Consider the following 18,472-nt stretch of genomic DNA (forward strand, 5'->3'; position numbering starts at 1 on the left):
ACCTGGGGATTCGGGACTTGGCGGCTCCGGTGTTCTTCAGACCGTTGGTGGTGGAAGCCGTGTGGGACGCGGCTCCTCTCTCGTCGGGGGTCTTCTATCTTCGAGCCTGCCCACACGTCACCTGGTGTTAATTGACTTTACTGATTTTGTGTGTTTAGTTGTGTGTTGTCACAACATTAAATTGTTACTTTTTGGCTTATTCATTGTCCGTTCTTTAGCGCCCCCTGTTGTGGGTCCGTGCTACGACACCTTCCCAACAGTTTGTTTAATAAAATCTTGAAAACAATGTGGATGCCTGCAGACTGAAGGAAAGTGAACAATTACCAATTCTTAAATAGCAAGGTAATGTGGAAGTTGCAGAATCTATAGGGGCATAAAGTTATTCAGCCTCAGCAGGAAGTTTAATATGAGGTAGGAGTGATGGCTTGAAGCTGGAGATGGGATTGCATCAACAACTGGCTCTTAGACCATTCTTGTGGTGATGAATAGTCTCCATGTTTTTGTGGATGACATTGGGATCTGTAGTGAGAGTGCAGGCTGAGATGAGCCTGGAGACATGGAGATATGCTCTAGAGAGAAGGGGAATGAAAGTCTGTTTGAGTAAAGTGAGTAAATGTGTGTGCAGGAGAATGGTGCAGCTACAAGAAGTGGAGGTGGTGAGGGTAGATGAGTTTAAATACTTTGGATCAATGATTCCACATAATGGAGAGTGTGGTACAGAGGACAAGAAGAGAGTGCAGACAGGATGGAGTAGGTGAGGAAGAGTGGTAGGAATGATATCGACAAAAGTGAAAGGGAATGTTTACAAGATAGTAGGAAGGCCAGCTACATTGTATGGCTTAGAGGCGATGGTGCTGTCAAAGAGATGAAAAGCAGAGTTGGACATGGGAGATGACAGACAGATCATACTTGTATTGCCCATTTGATAAGAGGGATTCAATAAAATGCAGTGTTTTTATATGGTGTGTGGTTGTATTTTTTAACACATTCATGTCCTTCTTGATATCAGGCATTTTCCCGCACCTTTTACAGGACAGTGATGGTAGCTCAGTGATAACATTTCTGGCTGGCAATCAGAGCTTCTGGAAATTGCAGGTTCGAATCCTGTGGGTGGCATGTATTTTTTATTTTTATTTTCACATCAACTGCACGATGTGGTTACACATGCTGCAGCTGTGTTCCCGCGTGCCCAAAACCGTCGCAATGGCATTGTTCACCCCTGCCATCGGCTTGATGTTTTCGTGGTTCACTCATACGAGCTGTTCCGCCATGATTAGCCCTGATTGTACTATGTGTGAAGGGGCCCTTAAGGATGTTCAGAGGAAGGATGTGGGGTATATCAGGAGAAGGATGCTGAGGATGGAGCCACCAGTTAGGACAAGAATGGGGATGCCAAAGATTTGGTTTATGGATGTAGTGAGGGAAGGCATGGAGGTCGTTACTGTGACAGAGGACAGAATGAAGTACAAGTACAGATAAATGGTTTACTGTGGCGACTGCTAGCATTAGCAGTCAAACGAAAAATAAGAATGGGTAATGTAATCCATCAGCATCATTCAGGTTTTTACAATTATTTCATTACTGAGTGATCATTTGCAGCTGTCTTTGTGATGTTGTAGCAGGCAGTAGACCTACAAAGAAATTAAGATGATTGTGATGATGATTATGGTGATGCTTATTATTATCTGAAATGTGCTTTGTAATTTGGTAAATGATTAATTTCCATATATTTGTTAGTAGAATTGTTTTGACATTTCAAATGCACACACACACACACACTCAAATGCTGTGTTTTTAATCAACATTCTTGTATGTCTAAAGGCTTTGAGCATTATTGTTTATGAATCAGATGTGGATGTTTAAGTCCACATCAGGTAATTAGACTCACAGGAGCCACCAGTGATGTTTTCTGTGGCATTTTCATTTTTAGAACGAGGGAAGTGAGCACAGAAAGCCTTTCCCTGGGGTAGATCATCGCTCTGTAAGAATCTTTGAAAATGGACACTCTCACTCAGCTCTCACACTTTTTTTTTTTTTTTGGAAAATGTCAGTTTGTTAAAGCCACAATTCTAATTTTCACTCAGTGCAAGTAAATAGTTCTGACTGTGAGATTTTGTTCATGGATCCCAGGAGAATTGCATGCATGCTCAGCAGAGCGAGGTCTCACTGCAACCTCCCTCTAACATATCGATCAGACGGGGCTATTGGCGTCTGCCCTGTGAATAAAAACGCTCTTCTGCTGAGTTCAATTCCCCACTGGGCAACTGAATGGAGAGACAAAACCTTTAACACTTTTTTTGTGTACTGCTATTTAGTTCAAGCACTAAGCCGAACACCATCACTTCCTGGTGCGGTGGAGGAGAAAAAAATTGGAAATGTCAGAATATGGACCAATATGGACCTGACTTTAGACGTGTGCTTTTCTGGCTTCCGCTCTCATGCTTTGGCCTCTGCAGTGAGCAACAAAACATTATATTGAAATGATTTATAAAATCAGTGGCAGGTAAATCGTGTTGCGTTCCGGCTGTTCACTCAAAGTTGTTTGTTGACATCAAAGAGAGGAAGAGGCTTGACATGTGCATCTAGATACAATTCCCCCCCGAAAGCAATAATCCCTCTGACATTTGAAATAACTGGAACATGAAAAAGACAATGTTTATACAGATTCAGCGTACAGAATGTGCTGTTTTGTATCCACATTATGGCAACAAGCTTTGTTTTTTCCCCCTCTTTTTTGAGCGGCTTATGCTTTGTGTGATGAGGGATCATCTTCTTCACATTTCACATTGAAAATAATCATAAAAAAAATTATTTTGTCCAGTGGTGGGCACAGCTAACTTAAAAGTTCACATCAACAATCGCTAATTTGCTAACTGACAAGTTAGCTGTGATAACTGATAAGCAGGTAAAATATTTAGCTGAAGCTACTGCTAACAGCTAACTTTGACTTTAGCTTTGGCTTATTATTATTATTTATTGGCCCTAGAAGCCTGAAAAATGATCCTAAAGTGCTGAAAATTTATGGTGCATTTACACATAGGCAAGACGCGTTATGAATGTCATATTTCTGTCATTCTTGGCACATTTCTGACATTCTTAATGTGATTTAACGCATTTGACTAGGTTTCTTAATAGTGCGTGTTGGTGCGTGATATTTGTGCTTTTCGTGGAGCATGTTTTTGGCAGTCGAAAAATCTTCCATGAATGTCACGCACCACCCTCATTTTGCCTCATGTTGTGGAGGTTGCAACTGAACATGTTGATCTGTCTTGATTAGTTGCGATCCTTAATAGAGCGTGACAGTGTTCTTCTCTGACGTGCGCACAATTAAACCCTGCTGCGCCGCATTCAGTTTCATTGCTGCAGTATGCTGAAGAAGGACAGTGACACCAAGTCGGCTAAAAGTTTCGTTCCAGTGTTCATCAGTGCGCTCCTGCAGGTGTTCCACCTGCTGCTGTGCCTGATGTTTGGGAAAATGAGTGAGACGAGAGCCGCATGGAGCCACACATCTGGCTCTCTCTGTCTCCTCCTCCTCTCTGCATCACTCCATGGTACATAGCCCAACTAAGCATGCAGTCACAAAGTTCTTCTGCTGTGGATTTTGAGGAGCAAACTGGAGCGATCTGAATTGTTCAGCAGCTGATGGATGAATATGCTGTTGTGTGTGGACACAATTCGCCTCATTCATAATGTGACAGAACTTAATGCGCTGTTACTCGCAATAGCACGGAACATCATTCTTGAACGTGCGTAATGGCTCTTGATAATTCTCCAAGAACACGTGCCATTAATCGCAACACATGGTAACAGGTTGCAACAGTTCCCGAGGACACTTGAAGCCTCTGCCCCGAATCATCACATTCGTGATCAGTGGCCAAGAATGTATACTTCTTGGCATTCGTGACTTGTCGCTGTTATGTGTAAACACAGCATAAATGTAGCAGCATGTCCCAAAAAGGTGCCAAGATCAAAGTATGATCAAGATGTACATGGATAATTAAGTGAACAAATGAAATTAAACAGTGGTTTCCATTCAACATACAGTTTATTCATAATACATAAAGTATTAAACAAATAAAATATAATAAGAAATGAAGGGTTCAGATATGAAACTCAGTATCTCAAAACAAACATTTAGTTGAGGCCAACCTGCCTTTGTCTGTTTCCGTAATGCCTTTCCTTTAAATCCCCATTTTGAACTACATTTTTCTCCATTGTTGCCTTCATGTGATGTGCAAATTTCACTTTTTGGATTAGTATACATGCTCCAACAGGAACAAGCATATGATTTTTAATGCTTACAAATGTTTTTTTGACTATGAGTTTTGACATGTGACAAAATTCAAAAACATGGCTGACTTAAAGATAGCAGAACTAAATTTCGTGGAAGGTAACTGATCCGGTTATGGTTTTTGACATTAACAGAAAAGATAAATTGCTTGCGAAAACGTTTGCTTTGCTAATTAGCTGCACTGTGCCCACCACTGCTTTTGTACTCGTTTCAAACAACTGTACACAGGGAATTCATTCGATGTACATTTTAACGTGAGAACAGGCACCTTTAAATCCACCTATAATATCTTTGCTTCATTTCATTGTATTTTCCCTGAGCCTCAAAATGACATTAGGTAGTCGAGTGATTTCCCATATATCATTTATTTATTTAGTAATTTATTTGTATATTAATCTATGAACTATTTAATATTAAATAATGCACAGTACTTTTCATGTTTGTGATGGTAAACTCGGGACTTCCTCAGGGCTCCTTTGTTTTCTGTTTGGTTGGAATATAGGGTAGTACAGTTTGGGTGCTCTTGTCAGAGACAGTTTGTGTGCTGCTATTTCGTAAGAGTTTTTTGCGGCAGCTGGGGTTTAGGAGACCTTTTCTGGGTAGCGTGTGAGCTCCCGTTGTCACCTTCACTGGTGAGGAGACATAAGAGCGGTCCAGAAACTTGTGGAGCAGCGGGTGCTCAGAGGAAGAACATTTGGGGGGCACCGAGCTGGTGAGGAGACTGGGCTCGCTGTCACTGTCCGGCGTCGCACAGCCACTTTTGTCATCTTGTAGCTCCTCTGGTTCCTCTTCCTCGTCGTCATCGTCATCGCAGCACAAGGCGTGGTAGAGGATTTTATCACTGAAACGCACCCTTTCTCTTGTGCCTGATGTGCGGGAAGTCTTGTGGCTGTGCGTAGAGCTGCTGGCCTCCTCACTGGATGAGTCTGGCGTAATTATGCGGGGCCCATTGGGTATGGGCAGACCTCCATTCATCTGGGAGTAGACGGAGGCAGTGGCGGGGGGCAGGGTGGGTGTCTGCGTCTGTGTGGGGATGGTTCCCCGGCCCAGGTCCTGTCGTAGGTCTCCAGGATTTTCACCGTGTCTACGTGCCGAGGCACCTGTGGCCTCCAGGTAGCTGCAGAACTCCCAGCTGTCAGAAAGCACGTCTGGATTGAGGAAGTCCAGCCTGAAAGCCTCTCCCAGACCCCGCTCACTGCTGGACGTGCTGCTGGCTGTGGCCACTGTCCAGTCATCTGGCTCCAGGTCAAAGTCAAAGTCTGATGTAAGTTTGTCAATTTGACCCACCACCTGCAAAACAAAAGCAAGAATACATTGTGTAAATGCACAGTCATTCAGTGTGCAATTTAGATAGAATATCTTTGACTTTGTTCATGAACAACACAATAAAATTAAGTTAAAATAAACAACTTCAAACAATTGGATGGTTTTATGCAACAACGACAACAGACGCAACAATAACAATAATCTCAGCCTGACCGGAAAATCACTAAGGGCCCTTGGGCAAGGTCCTTAATCCCCTAGTTCAGGGGTGCCCAAGTTCAGTCCTCGAGATCTACCTTCCTGACACTCTTAGTTGTCTCCCTGCTCCAACACACCTGAATCCAGTGAAAGGCTCATTAAAAACCTGCTAGCAAGACTTTCATTGGATTCAGGTGTGTTAGAACAGAGAGACAACTAAGAGTGTCGGGAAGGTAGATCTCGAGGACCAAACTTGGGCACCCCTGCCCTAGTTACTGTAAAGTGCTTTGAGCATCTGATGCAGATGGAAAGCGCTATATAAATGCAGTCCATTTACCATTTACCCACCCCTGCCACATTTCTCCATGCAATGTGGAGTTGGTCAGGAAGGGCATCCAGCGTAAAACGTGCCAAATCAACATGCAGATCCACTTCAGATTTGCTGTGACAACCCTGAGTTAAAATAAAAAAGCAGCCAAAGGGACTTACTATTATAGGTGTTGTTGCATAGAAACGTGCAAAATTTGTTCATTTAATTTCATGTGTTGTGCTGCGACTACAAATCACAGTGAGGCTATGCTTTAGCTAACAGCCATGCTTATGTATGCACACATGGACAAATGCACATGTAGCTTGCAATAGAACCTTTGTTTGCAGTGACTTGATGGAACTTCTGTAGAATCTCGACCAGGCACTAAAAATTGAAATTAGAAGCGTTCTAAATCCTGCCTCTATAAAAAGACAAGCACCTACAATACGGCTCCACTGTGATAAATGTGGAACTGTCGTTTTCTTTCTCAGTGCAGTGGACAGGTACAGCGTTCCCTCTCAGTCATGAGTTCATGCTCGTCCTCTGTGTTAGTCATCTTTCTTGTCACAGCTGACTCCTTCCTGTTTTTCTTCTGGAAGTTTGGGATCTCTTGGGCTTCTACACATTTCAGTTCTCTATTCAACAAAATTTTTCAAAAAGCATTCCGGTTTTTAAACATCTAAAAATTCTGTCCTTTACAATCGCAGTGAAAACAGATCTTTCTAACCGGTTCTAAATTAACTAAAAATATCAAAGCCAAAATGGTCACCCTTTAGTATAACACAACTCACTTTCACATGCTTCAGTCAAGAATGGATACATGAACATTTCCAAGTCCCTGAATATGTCTTGGACTTCATTTACATCAGTTATTCAATAATACTAACAGTATGGTACTGTATAGTAAATCTGCCTGGCATAGGCAGTTTTCAAAAAGAGAAGAAGTCAGCCACTGACACCCAGAACGCTGAAGGAGTTATAGGCATCTATTCTACTAAAGTTTGCCAGAGCATCATATATATATATATATATATATATATATATATATATATATATATATATATATATATATATATATATATATAAACTGCACAAGACTGTAACTCCATAGTCAGTTGTTGTATGAAGTCATAAGGGGATTTAACTTAATGTAGTGTCAATAATGTAGTGTTAATCCAGGCCATATTTTGCAAATATTTTAATATGTCTATTTGATGTAAATTGAAATAAAATCCACTGATTGCAATGTGAAAGACTATAATTTATTGGCACCTCAAAATTAACCTGTGTTGCTTTTTTTTGTCACCTGATTACCAGTTCTGCTCACGCTGGCAGTAATCGCGGTAGGAGATGATTTCCATTGCAGAGGCACAAGATGCCGTCCCTCCCTCATCAGTGTCAAAGCTCAGGAATGATTACTGGACTTACCGTAGCCAGTTTTTCATGAAGAGTGATGAATAAAAAGCATTTCAGCTTAAATCACCACCAGTTTGCTGACAACACCTCAAACATAAGCTCTAAATAATTGAAATTTTAGCACTTTTAATCTGTACACACTGCTCTCCAGAAGAATTTATTGGAGAATGAAAACACTTGTGTAGCTTGTAAATAATACATTTTCCCCAAGCCATTCGGCAATTAAAGGTCATGTTTTAAATTCCAAAAGTATTTTTCTTAAAACACAACTGTGCCTGCAAAATATCTGTGCAGAATTCAAGGAGAAAGTGTAAGAATTGTTCAACACGATACATTATTTTTCTGCCTGTAAATATTTGCAGTGTTTGCTTTCTATAAAATGTGTTTACTGCATAATCTAATTTTGTTGTGAAGAATTAACATGAGAATTCATCGTCTGTGTAATTAATTAAAAACTATGAGAAGACACCTTGCTGCTTGGACTTTATAAACATAAGACAGTGATATAGCTGCTCACAGCACTTCACATTTTGCTGTGTTACAGCCTCATTCCAAAATTCTACTCACAACACTCCACAATGACAACATGAAAAAGGTTTTTTTTTTGTTTTGATGCAAATTTACAAATAATAATAATAAAAAAAAACCCTAAGAAATCACATGTACATAAGTATTCACAAGGCTGGTGATTATGAATAAAATGCTGCTTGTTACCTGCACTGTAATATGGTGTTAAGTCTCACGCATATCCTTGGGTGTGACAAACAAAACCACTTTAGATCACAGCCCTCTGCGTGGCTGTGAAGCCTCTCCGGAGCCTGCTAAACGATGGACACCACAAAGGGCTGTGATTTCTAACTTTTCTGATTTCATTCCTTCCTCTCCCATCATATTTTAAACGTTTTTGCAGTGCGATTACATTTCAATCATGGATCAAATACGTTTGGCAGAAAAGTTGTCAAATGTGACCAACTTCACAACACAGAGTCAGAAAAAGATGCTCAAATGACCCGCAACTCATGGAGAGAAATAGTACATACCATACCATTGGTTTTGAGGTTGATGATTTTATAAAGAAGTGGAGCTTGCTGAGGAACAAATTAATTCAGAAAAAGCCACTCTTCCTGTGGAAAATTGCATAAAGACGTGACAGAGAACTTTAAAAGGGTCACGTGCACATCAACATCACTGCATGGCAAGAGAGTTACAGAAGCATAAATCAGGTTTTAGGATTTTAAGGTACCACTCCATAGTGGACTCAACCAAATGTAAACTTTTAACCCTCTGGGGCCGACCAAGCTTTACTAAATTATAAATAACTTTTGAATGATATGAGATAGAAACTTCTTTTTTTTTTTTTTTTGCTGAAAAGTTAACTCTGCAAACTTTCAAGCCAGCCATTGGCCATCTTTGTACTCCTCATAGAAGCTGTGTAATGACGTGCGCAATGTGAGTGTCCAATCGGAATTGGTTCACCGTCACATGGTTTTCCAAAATCCAATCATAGGGCAGATTTGCCTCATGTGAAAAGCCAAAGATCATTTTCAGGAGTGATATGTTACTAGTTGGCCTGTCTGAATAACCCCCTGGGTGCTCCAATGAGTACATACTATTAGTACATACTCAGTGCGCCCTGCGCCATTACGCACAGCGATCAGTGACAGCAGGAGCACACGGAGAGCCTCAGATGACAATCTCATGTGCTCGAGTGTGTAACTATCAGGATTGCTCCACTAGTTTGCATGTGAATGTTACTGGATAACTCTGTTGCTTTCTCTGCGTAAAGCACTGTTTACCATATCAATGGACAACAAAACACATAGACCATTTTGTATATATTGTTCAAAATGTGCATTTGTGTTTATTGTTTGAACCTTTTTGTTCTACAGCCTTTCAAACAAGACCTCAAATTACCTTTATAACATGTCAAAACAGTTGTTTATTATAGTTTGCTGTGTGTTTTGAATAAATGTGTGTGGAAAATTATTTTTCGCTTTATTTTTTCCTTACCTATTTTTGATTGTAAACCTTTATTACACTTATAAAACACAACAAAAACATATATTATGAAAGCACAGGTTGTCCTGAAAAAAAAGAGACATAAAACTTGATTGTGGGATGCAGGGAGAGCTGTTAACAGCAATAATAAAACATTTATGCCAGGCGAGTGAACTGTCCAAAAAATGCCCTTGACCCCAGAGGGTTAAATATACAAAATGTCCAGTTATTTAAAGCAGGAGTTTTTTTTTTTTTTTTTTTTTTTTCTTTTCAGATAAAGTTTTGACCCGGTCATTACACGAGGCAGGTCCTGATTCAAGGTCAGGCGTAGGAAATACATAAGGCTAATTGGTGCTGGGGATTCCCCAAGGATCGTTCAGCACCTCCTAACTGTAACTAATCCATTACATACATATAATGGCTTTTGTCCATTTTAAATATATAACGGATTTAACGCTACATATAATACTTGTCCACCTGAATCCATTATATGCAATTTTTACTTCCAAATTTACACAATACTACTACATACAAATACAAACAAACAAAAAACGTTGCCTCCGTCATCATGAAAATGAAAATGTCTGTAAACGCAGAACTCAAACATAAGGAACATGCAGCATAGGCATGGGCCAGTATGAGATTTAGACGGTATGATAACCATGGGCAAAAATACCGCAGTTTCACATTTTCACAGTAATATGTATAGCTTTATAATGTGCTTTTAACAACATTATGGCTATTTGCATATGAAGCACACGTGATTGAGGCGCACTAATTCACACGATGTCTACTGCTACAAACACTATACCACTGATAACGTTAGAGAAAATACCAAAATGATCGTCTCTCTTTTAGACATGTAGCATCTGCCCCGTGGGAAACATGACTTACTTGCTTAGGGAGAAACGTGGCTGGAATAATGTCCGGAACTCTGGATGCTCAATACTTGACCCAGCTTCACCAGCAAAGTGCTTTGAATAAGATGTAATTGTCCTTCTTGACATGTAACATCCTTCTTGTTGTGGGAGAAATTTGGTTGACCACAAGCACAACTTGAGTCCACCGCTTGTACTTCAGTGGTTTCAAAGATGGGATAAAGTTTACTCCTTCCATGTAATCCTTTGCGGGTATCTTGAATTGCTCTGAGTCCAACACAGGTGCCTTGTTGCCACCGTTTTTGGTTTGAATGGCTGTTCCGGGGAAAATAAAATGAAAAAATGTTGGACAACCTCCTTCCTCCAATTCACTGGAGTCTGCCTTGTTACAGAAGTAATCTCATACAGCCGACTTGGTCCTTTTAGACGGAGGGAAAAGTTCTGTGCAGGCTTCGCCTCTTTCAGCCATGATGCAGAGCTAACTAACGTTAGCTGCCTTTTTTTAAACAGAGACAGAAGTGCGCACCAGGGTGAAGGGCGGTGACGGCCGCCTCCGCTCTGCCTGTCAAGAATGATCATAACCTGCTCATACCATAGGGACGGTATAATAGAAAATTTTACTGGTTTTGATACTGTGGCTTTTTCATACCGCAGTATACCGTGAAACTGGTTATCGGCCCATGTCTACTGCAGCATGTGTGAATTTGCAGCAGATGTATTATCAAATGAAATTGTTGCATGTGCTGCATGTTATTTTTTGTGTTCTTTGGGTTTGCAAACTCTTTTTTCAGGAGTGCAACTACTTTCTGAATTGATGCAGGTATTTTTTTTCTGCATTTGCTCATGTTGTCATAATTTGGAAGCATTGTGGCCTCTGTCAGCCACAATTTTAAAGTGTATAATTGCAGGTTTATTTTAAGTTCTGTCACTCCATCATTAAATAATCATACTCCCACCTGCCAAAAAAAAAACAAAAAAAAAAAACATGCCTGAGGCCACCACTGTCATTTAATTAATGGTTTTACAATAATGGCTGCAGCTGTGTGTGTCTGCATGCACAACACTGACTGGAGTGTGAACGATGTGGCGGTTGTACATCGTATGAGTACATGGACATTTGTTTTGTACTGGCAGGCTGTCTGGAAGCATCTGATTTTCTCATATTTACCAGCATAACCTGCATTATTATTTTGCTGGAAGCTGTATGGCAACAATTAGCTTTGTTTACTTAATTACTCAATTTACTGCCTGTGCTGGTAGCAGCAAAAATGCTGCTGAGTGTTGAATTAGTCCATACCAGTCAGCTTGTGTGGACAATAGCTCAAAAACAATAAATGCTGTCATCTGGTATCTCAAAATTTAAAAGGAGCATGAAATGATGAATAATGGACTGATTCATTTATGGAGAACTTTTGCGAATCAGATTAATCTCAGAAGCAATGCTGTTTTGCCAATGTACTAGTATCCCTTATTTGTTTGCGCTGCACCTCATGTTAGCATCAGCTATTGAGCAGAATTAAACTAGCCAACAATGGCAGAAATAGGATGCCCAGTATGTGGTCGAATTCGAGGTGAAATTTTCAACAGAAAGAGGAAAATAAAGTACAAGTTAAAAAGTACAAGTTAAAGGCTTCAAAAAAAAATTGAAGCCTTTGAAATATCCTTTTGTACCTAGTTCTGAAGTAAATAGAAAAAAGTAAGTGTCACAATACAGGTTGAAATACAAAGCCGAATGGGAAAGTAAAAATTTTTAAAATAGAACGTGTGGCGAGGGATGCTGGTGCAAAAAGACCTCATCGGTACACAAGTGGTTCATTTCAAATTCTCCTTCTTGTAGTTTACTGCCAGATTGCAACTGACATTACATGCATACCACCCACCACCTGCTGTACAGGAATGTGCATAAAGTCTGAACAAAGTGTCATTCCTATCTTAAATAAATAAGTGACAAACTGAAAAAAGTTCAATTCTTACAGAATCTTTAAATAAGTTAGATCGTGAAAAGATATTATTCCTTTAATTCTTTGTTCTCCCAGCACATCTTAGGGCCCCTTCACACATCGTGTGAATGTGATCGAATTATGCATGAAGTGCGCATGAAGCAGGAATCTTATGCAATACATGTGAACACGTAGCTGCCTCCAACAGCTCGTACACCTGTTGCTACAAGTATTTGTGCACACCAGTGGCTGAAAGACAGAGTGTGCGCTGTGAGAGCCCATCGAACCATCTCGCAGCAGGGGTCAGCCCAATTCCAGCTGACACACAAGAACATCTAACACAGCTCATTTGGTACTTAGAAAACGTGTGGCACTATCATCACAAAAACAGTCAGCAGACTAATAATAATAATAATACATTTTATTTGTACCGCACTTTATATTTGAATGCAAATCTCAAAGTGCACATAAAACAGCAATAAAAGAGATAAGATAAAATTACAATACATCATACATTCATTAGTTAAAAACTAGCTGTAAGCGTTTCTAAAAAGGAAGGTTATTAATCCTTTCTTAAAAGCATCCACCATCTGTGGGGCCCTGAGGTGGTCTGGGAGGGCGTTCCACAGGCGGGGAGCAGCAGCCTCGAAGGCCCGGTCCCCCATGGTCTTGAGCCATGTCCTGGGCGGGAGCAGACGGTGCCGTTGGCCTGACCGGGTTCTGCCCGAGGTATGTGGAGTGAGGAGGTCAGTGAGGTAGGTGGGGGCATCACCATGGAGACAGTGGTGGGTGTGCAGAAGGATCTTGTACTCTATACGGAAGTGAATGGGGAGCCAGTGGAGGGTGTGAAGGATGGGGGTGATGTGCTCATGTTTCCGCACCCTCACCAGGACACTGGCAGCACTGTTCTGGACATACTGGAGCTTTTGAATGCTCCTGCCAGGGATCCCGATGAGGAGTGCGTTACAGTAGTCCAACCTGGCTATCACTGTTGAGCTGGATGTGAAATTTGTCTAAGTGCCCCCATAAGTGTGGAGTTGCAAAAAGCCACACGTGCGCATGTGTCTTGCATTTTATGCAAGTGTGCTACCCCTGGCACACCAGATGTGTTGGGGGGACAGGGAGCACACTTGGCATAAAATGCTTATATGTATGTACTCGGGAGGAGCTCGGAGTTGAGCCGCTGCTCCTCTACGTCGAAAGGAGCCAGCTGAGGTGGCTCGGGCATCTTTTCCGGATGCCCCCTGGACGCCTTGCTGGAGAGGTGTTCCGGGCACGTCCCATCGGGAGGAGGCCCCGGGGAAGACCCAGATCACGCTGGAGGGCCTACGTCTCTCAGCTGGCTTGGGAACGCCTTGGGGTTCCCCGGAGGAGCTGGGGGAGGTGTGTGTGGATCGGGAGGTCTGGGCAGCTTTGCTTGTGCTACTGCCCCCGCGACCCGACGTAGGATAAGTGGAAGAAAATGGATGGATGGATGGATGGATGTACAGATCAAATCACATGGGGGCCAGACAGCCAGGTCTGATCGCACACAGCACGGAGAGATGCCTGTCAGCTGATCACAGCACACTGACAGCTGGATGACAGGTCAATGCACACATTAAAAACACAGAAACCACCGCCAGGACAATTATATAATTATGACAATACCTACATATGCAATTACATAACAACACAGAGTGACACGTTGGTCTGGGCGCTGAACGGACAAGGGGATGCGTGTCTGCCCACAGCCACGGCTGTAAAGATCTCTGCTCCTGGATGTCCCAGCTTGAGAACATTCCATGTTTGGAAGGACATGAACTTACAACATTACTCCGTGAGGCGCATGTCTCTGCCTGCTGTCCTCACATGGAAATATATCAAACATCTTTTGCCTGTGCGCCAGACTGCAGTGGGCGCACTCAGCGCACCTCCTTCGTGTACTTGTTGATTTCAGGCATTTTTTCATTCTGATTACAGGCCAGCGATGATAGCACAGTGGTAAACTTTCTGTCTGGTAAAGAGCTTATAGGTTCAAATCCCATAAGCAGTATTTTTTTTTTTTTATCACAGGGTTCTGTATTGCATCCCCTTTTATGTATTATTTATATCAACCCAGTGACATTCACTAATTATACAGCTGTTTTTTATTTTATTTTCCTCCATATCAGTGGCGCGATGTGGTGCACATTGTCCCAGCTGCTCACACTGTTTTCCTGCTCACACGACACCGTCGCAGCGGAATCGTGCATGCCTGCCCATCGGCTCATTGTTTTTGTTGTTCACTCATACGAGCTGTTCCACCGTGAGCTGCTCAGATTTGTGCTTAATCATACTATGTGTGAAGGGGCCCTTACATTCTAGGTTTTCATCTTGCCATTGTTTCCTGCCACATTAGTTTACACTCAGTTAATTTTGAATCTTTTGAAACATCTTTTAAACATTGTTCCTGGGTCTGCATGAAAAGGAGACCATTATGTGCTGTGTTGCCACCTGCTGCACAGTGACACCTGCTGGATAGTTCAGAAAGGTGCATCAATATATATATTTAACTGCTACAGTAAGTGCATGGTCTGTATGTACACCGGCATGTAAGGTGCATCTTCATAAAAAGAATCAAATATGAACACTAAGCATGTATTTCTGTCAGTCAGTGAATGAGGTATGAAGAAGACATCACTTTTTCTTGTTTCAGTAAAAAGACTGTTGTGAAAAAGTAGGGTGAAGTTGTTGCAAAACTAGTGTTTCTTGTGGCAAAATCTTGCCTGAATGTTCATTTACCTATGCAGTGTTTTGTGTCTCTGCTCATTTTCCATTTTACAACACATTCCTGATTGTTAAGAAGACGCACCAGCTTCCACCGCTGGCAAGTCCGGTGCCTGTCTCCTCATGTAGGCTAATTTAGCTTGATGACTGTCTCAGCTTGAAGGCTTTGTTGAATCTTTCTAGGTCACAAAGCAGCACTTGAATGCTGCAACAATGAACATTAAAGCTCTCCTTTTTTTTCTCCTCTTAGAGAATGTGCGATGAAGGAGTCATGGAGTGATCCAGGCAACCAGATTCCTTTTGGTACAGAGGTTGAATGAACACAACCAGAAACAAACCATTAGCAAAGGGTTACAATGCATTTGAAACAGAAAATGTGGAAAGATGATGTGCTGAAGTTCAGACATTATTCTAAGATTGGTGAAGTACCATAATTCAGGCATCTGAGGGCCCACGGCCGAGCATCAGCCCACCACCTTTTCTGTAGAAAGTTGGTTAAATGCCCACCCAAAATTAAATTATTTTATTAAATTAAAGTTTATTAAATGGCCACCTAAAATAAATTAATTCTGTGACCCCCAGAATATTGTAAAAAGTAAAAAAAATAATGAGTTTTCATGATGTTTTTCTCCTCTTCAGTATCTGACTTGTGACATCATCCGTTTGTCCAGTGTTCTTATTGTGAAAGAGTCTTGTTCAAGAAACAGGAAGTGTTGTGTGGCAATGTGGCTAGCCTTGCCACTGTCCACAGTCACAGGTTTATGTCCAACAAAAGTCCTTTTCCCATCCACCAAAATGAGTTTGTCAGCTGATGTCTGCAAAGTTCATTATTAATGCCCCCATCACCCATGGGTGCACATGCACTGACTCAGCCGTGTGTGTGTGTGTGTGTGTGTGTGTGTGTGTGTGTGTGTGTGTGTGTGTGTGTGTGTGTGTGTGTGTGTGTGTGTGTGTGTGTGTGTATGCATAACGCTGCATGGGCCACTAAGTTTGCGCACGCACCTGCCACTGGACAGCTTCACTCAAAGTTTGCGGGCATTTGGCCATGCAGTCCCTCAGATGGAGCGCCTTTCCAGGGAACTCTCTTTTTTTCTTGTTTGCCCACTTCAGGAGCACAATGCAACTCTGGACACCGTGATGGTTGGATTATCACATGGACTTAATTTTTTTCTTTTGGGTGAGAGGATTCTAAACACAGGCTGCGTCCCGGCTTCATGTCCACGTTTGCGCTGTGAAACACTCCTGGACCACTACTGGAGGTAAGATTCATGTTTATTAATGGTGTAATTACCTGCCACAAGTTCCATGTTATATCTCCTCCAGAGTTAGAAGGTGAACATTTATTACAGCGTGAGATCTGTTCAGCTCCGAGCCTGACACGTACAATGACGCGTTACTGAGCATGACAGAGAGATGCAGCTGCCTGTGTTATGATGGAGACAATAGTTCACATCATTTACGTTGCCCATGGGAAGGAATGGACAAATATCTGTACTGTAAGGTCTATTGTGGATATAACAGCCTGTTCAGATTTGTGGCGGCATGAGCACAGAGGTTTCAGTTTGATAGCCGCTGTTCACATTCTCTGTACATGATAATAATTCATAATTATTATTGTGATGAAGCGTGCCACATACATTTCAATAGTTCCTTGTGCTCCGGGAGGGTGGACATTATTAGATGTGGCACAGGTCATACCAGCAGGGTTTTCAGTGCCAGATCTATCTCGCGGTTCCCTCGTATGCACTCAAATCATCAGATCCCATTTTGCCGCCATCGGAATATGTAAATTGCTGTCAGATGGTCCTCAAATAACACATGGACCGCCATTGGATAGGTGTCACATCTTGACCACACACGGAGAGTTTTGAACATGTATGTCACACTTGGGGCCGCCGGCCAATTTTGACCAACTGTGTGGACTTCCGCAGATGGCTGTCAGAGCGTTTTGGAATTGAAATCCAACACTTTCGGATGAGCGCTGATTCATAAGTCTGATGCCACTTTGCGTGATTCTGACTATGTGTGACGGGTGTATTCACCTTATTCAGCCCCGGCCACTTTTCCAACAGAGGCATTTTCGTTTTGTCTTAATGGCGTTTTCAATACAGAAAAATGTAAGTCATTACATGGGTAGAAACAAAAACCTTTTTGAAAAGCTCAAAGGGAATGAGAGTGGGAAGATGACATGAAAAAGTGGCCCTCGATTTTATGTATGCCGATATTGTTAACTACTTTGTGTGGACGGTTTAGCTATAAGGAACTATAAAAGTGCTGAAGCCTATCAATATCCTTGAATCAAGTTAAAATACGATCCGAGTAAGTAGTACCACCATAATGCCAAGATTACGTAATGTTAATGTATGTATTATTTCATGCAGTGGTTGGTTGTATCAAACGCCAGAAAATGAGTAAATTAGATAGCAACTAATGCTACAAACACAGCTTACCCGTTTGTCTCACTAGAATCCGCCGTGGCTTCTTCAATGGAGAGTTGTAGCCCAACCATTTCTCTGGGTAAAGATCCAGTGGTGTGGGCTTTTCTCCATAAAATAAAAAGAACAGACATAGGGACGTTTCAGTGGATTTTTCTAATTCAGCACCTTTATCCAGCACCGGAGATCCTTATCTTTCAATGGAGGAGGGAACAAGTTAAATGCTGGTCCACAGCACTCAGATCTCTCCTTTCCATGGGTTAACTGCTTCATTCCACATCAACATTCATATTGCCCTCCAAGTGCTACTCCTTTAATCCCTCTTGGAATCAAATGCTTTCTGTCATTTCTTAACACTTGTTAACAGACTTTTCTGCTTTTTATAGATCTGTGTTTTACAACCACAAGTATTCCTCTTCCTTCTTGTTTGCAAGTTGTCGCATATGTGCAACACTGTACCACCACTCGTGATCTTGTAATAGTAAACAGACACAGGTGGATTGTGTTTATGAACACATAGCATCACACAGTATGTAAAACAGATGACTAAGATATACAATGCCCACAATGCTCAGGGTGATTCCGGTGGAAAACATCTGTATTCAGCCAAAATAAGTTAATAGCAGGAGATGTTACCAGGAGATGATACACATAGTGGAAAGTGATTGGGTGCCTTTAAAGACCTGGATAGTTGGACTGCGAGTGTGTGGAACCTTAATGGGAACGTTTCAATTAAATGAAGAGCTCCGTACAACTGGTGTGATTCCATCAAAGTCAGCCAGCTGGTATAATTTCATTTCCTAGTGTGATTAGTAATTAAGACATGTTTTGAGTTGTCACTTCTTTTGTTTCCTCTAAATGTTATGCACAAGAGTGCTTAAAAAAATGCTTGGAGCTCTACAAAACCTCTCGAGTCAGACTGTGCATCCCCCACACTTTATGATGCTATCACTCTGCAAAGTTTATGGAGCAGTAATGGCAGATCCTTGTGACTG

The 18,472-nt window shown here is 41.6% G+C and overlaps 1 protein-coding gene across 2 annotated transcripts in view; it reads right to left on the bottom strand.

The window, feature by feature from the left end:
• Nucleotides 1-4,422: 4,422 nt before the first annotated feature.
• Nucleotides 4,423-18,472, bottom strand: part of insyn1 (inhibitory synaptic factor 1) — a 206,010-nt gene continuing 191,960 nt past the window's right edge. For both annotated transcript variants that reach the window (XM_034186715.1, XM_034186708.1), the window contains exon 3: nt 4,423-5,581. In XM_034186715.1, coding sequence (XP_034042606.1) covers nt 4,757-5,581 — 825 coding nt within the window. In that variant the 3' untranslated portion in view covers nt 4,423-4,756. The remainder of the gene's footprint in view (nt 5,582-18,472) is intronic.

This window comes from Thalassophryne amazonica, chromosome 2, assembly GCF_902500255.1.
Source record: "Thalassophryne amazonica chromosome 2, fThaAma1.1, whole genome shotgun sequence".
Classification (NCBI taxonomy): Eukaryota; Metazoa; Chordata; class Actinopteri; order Batrachoidiformes; family Batrachoididae; genus Thalassophryne; species Thalassophryne amazonica.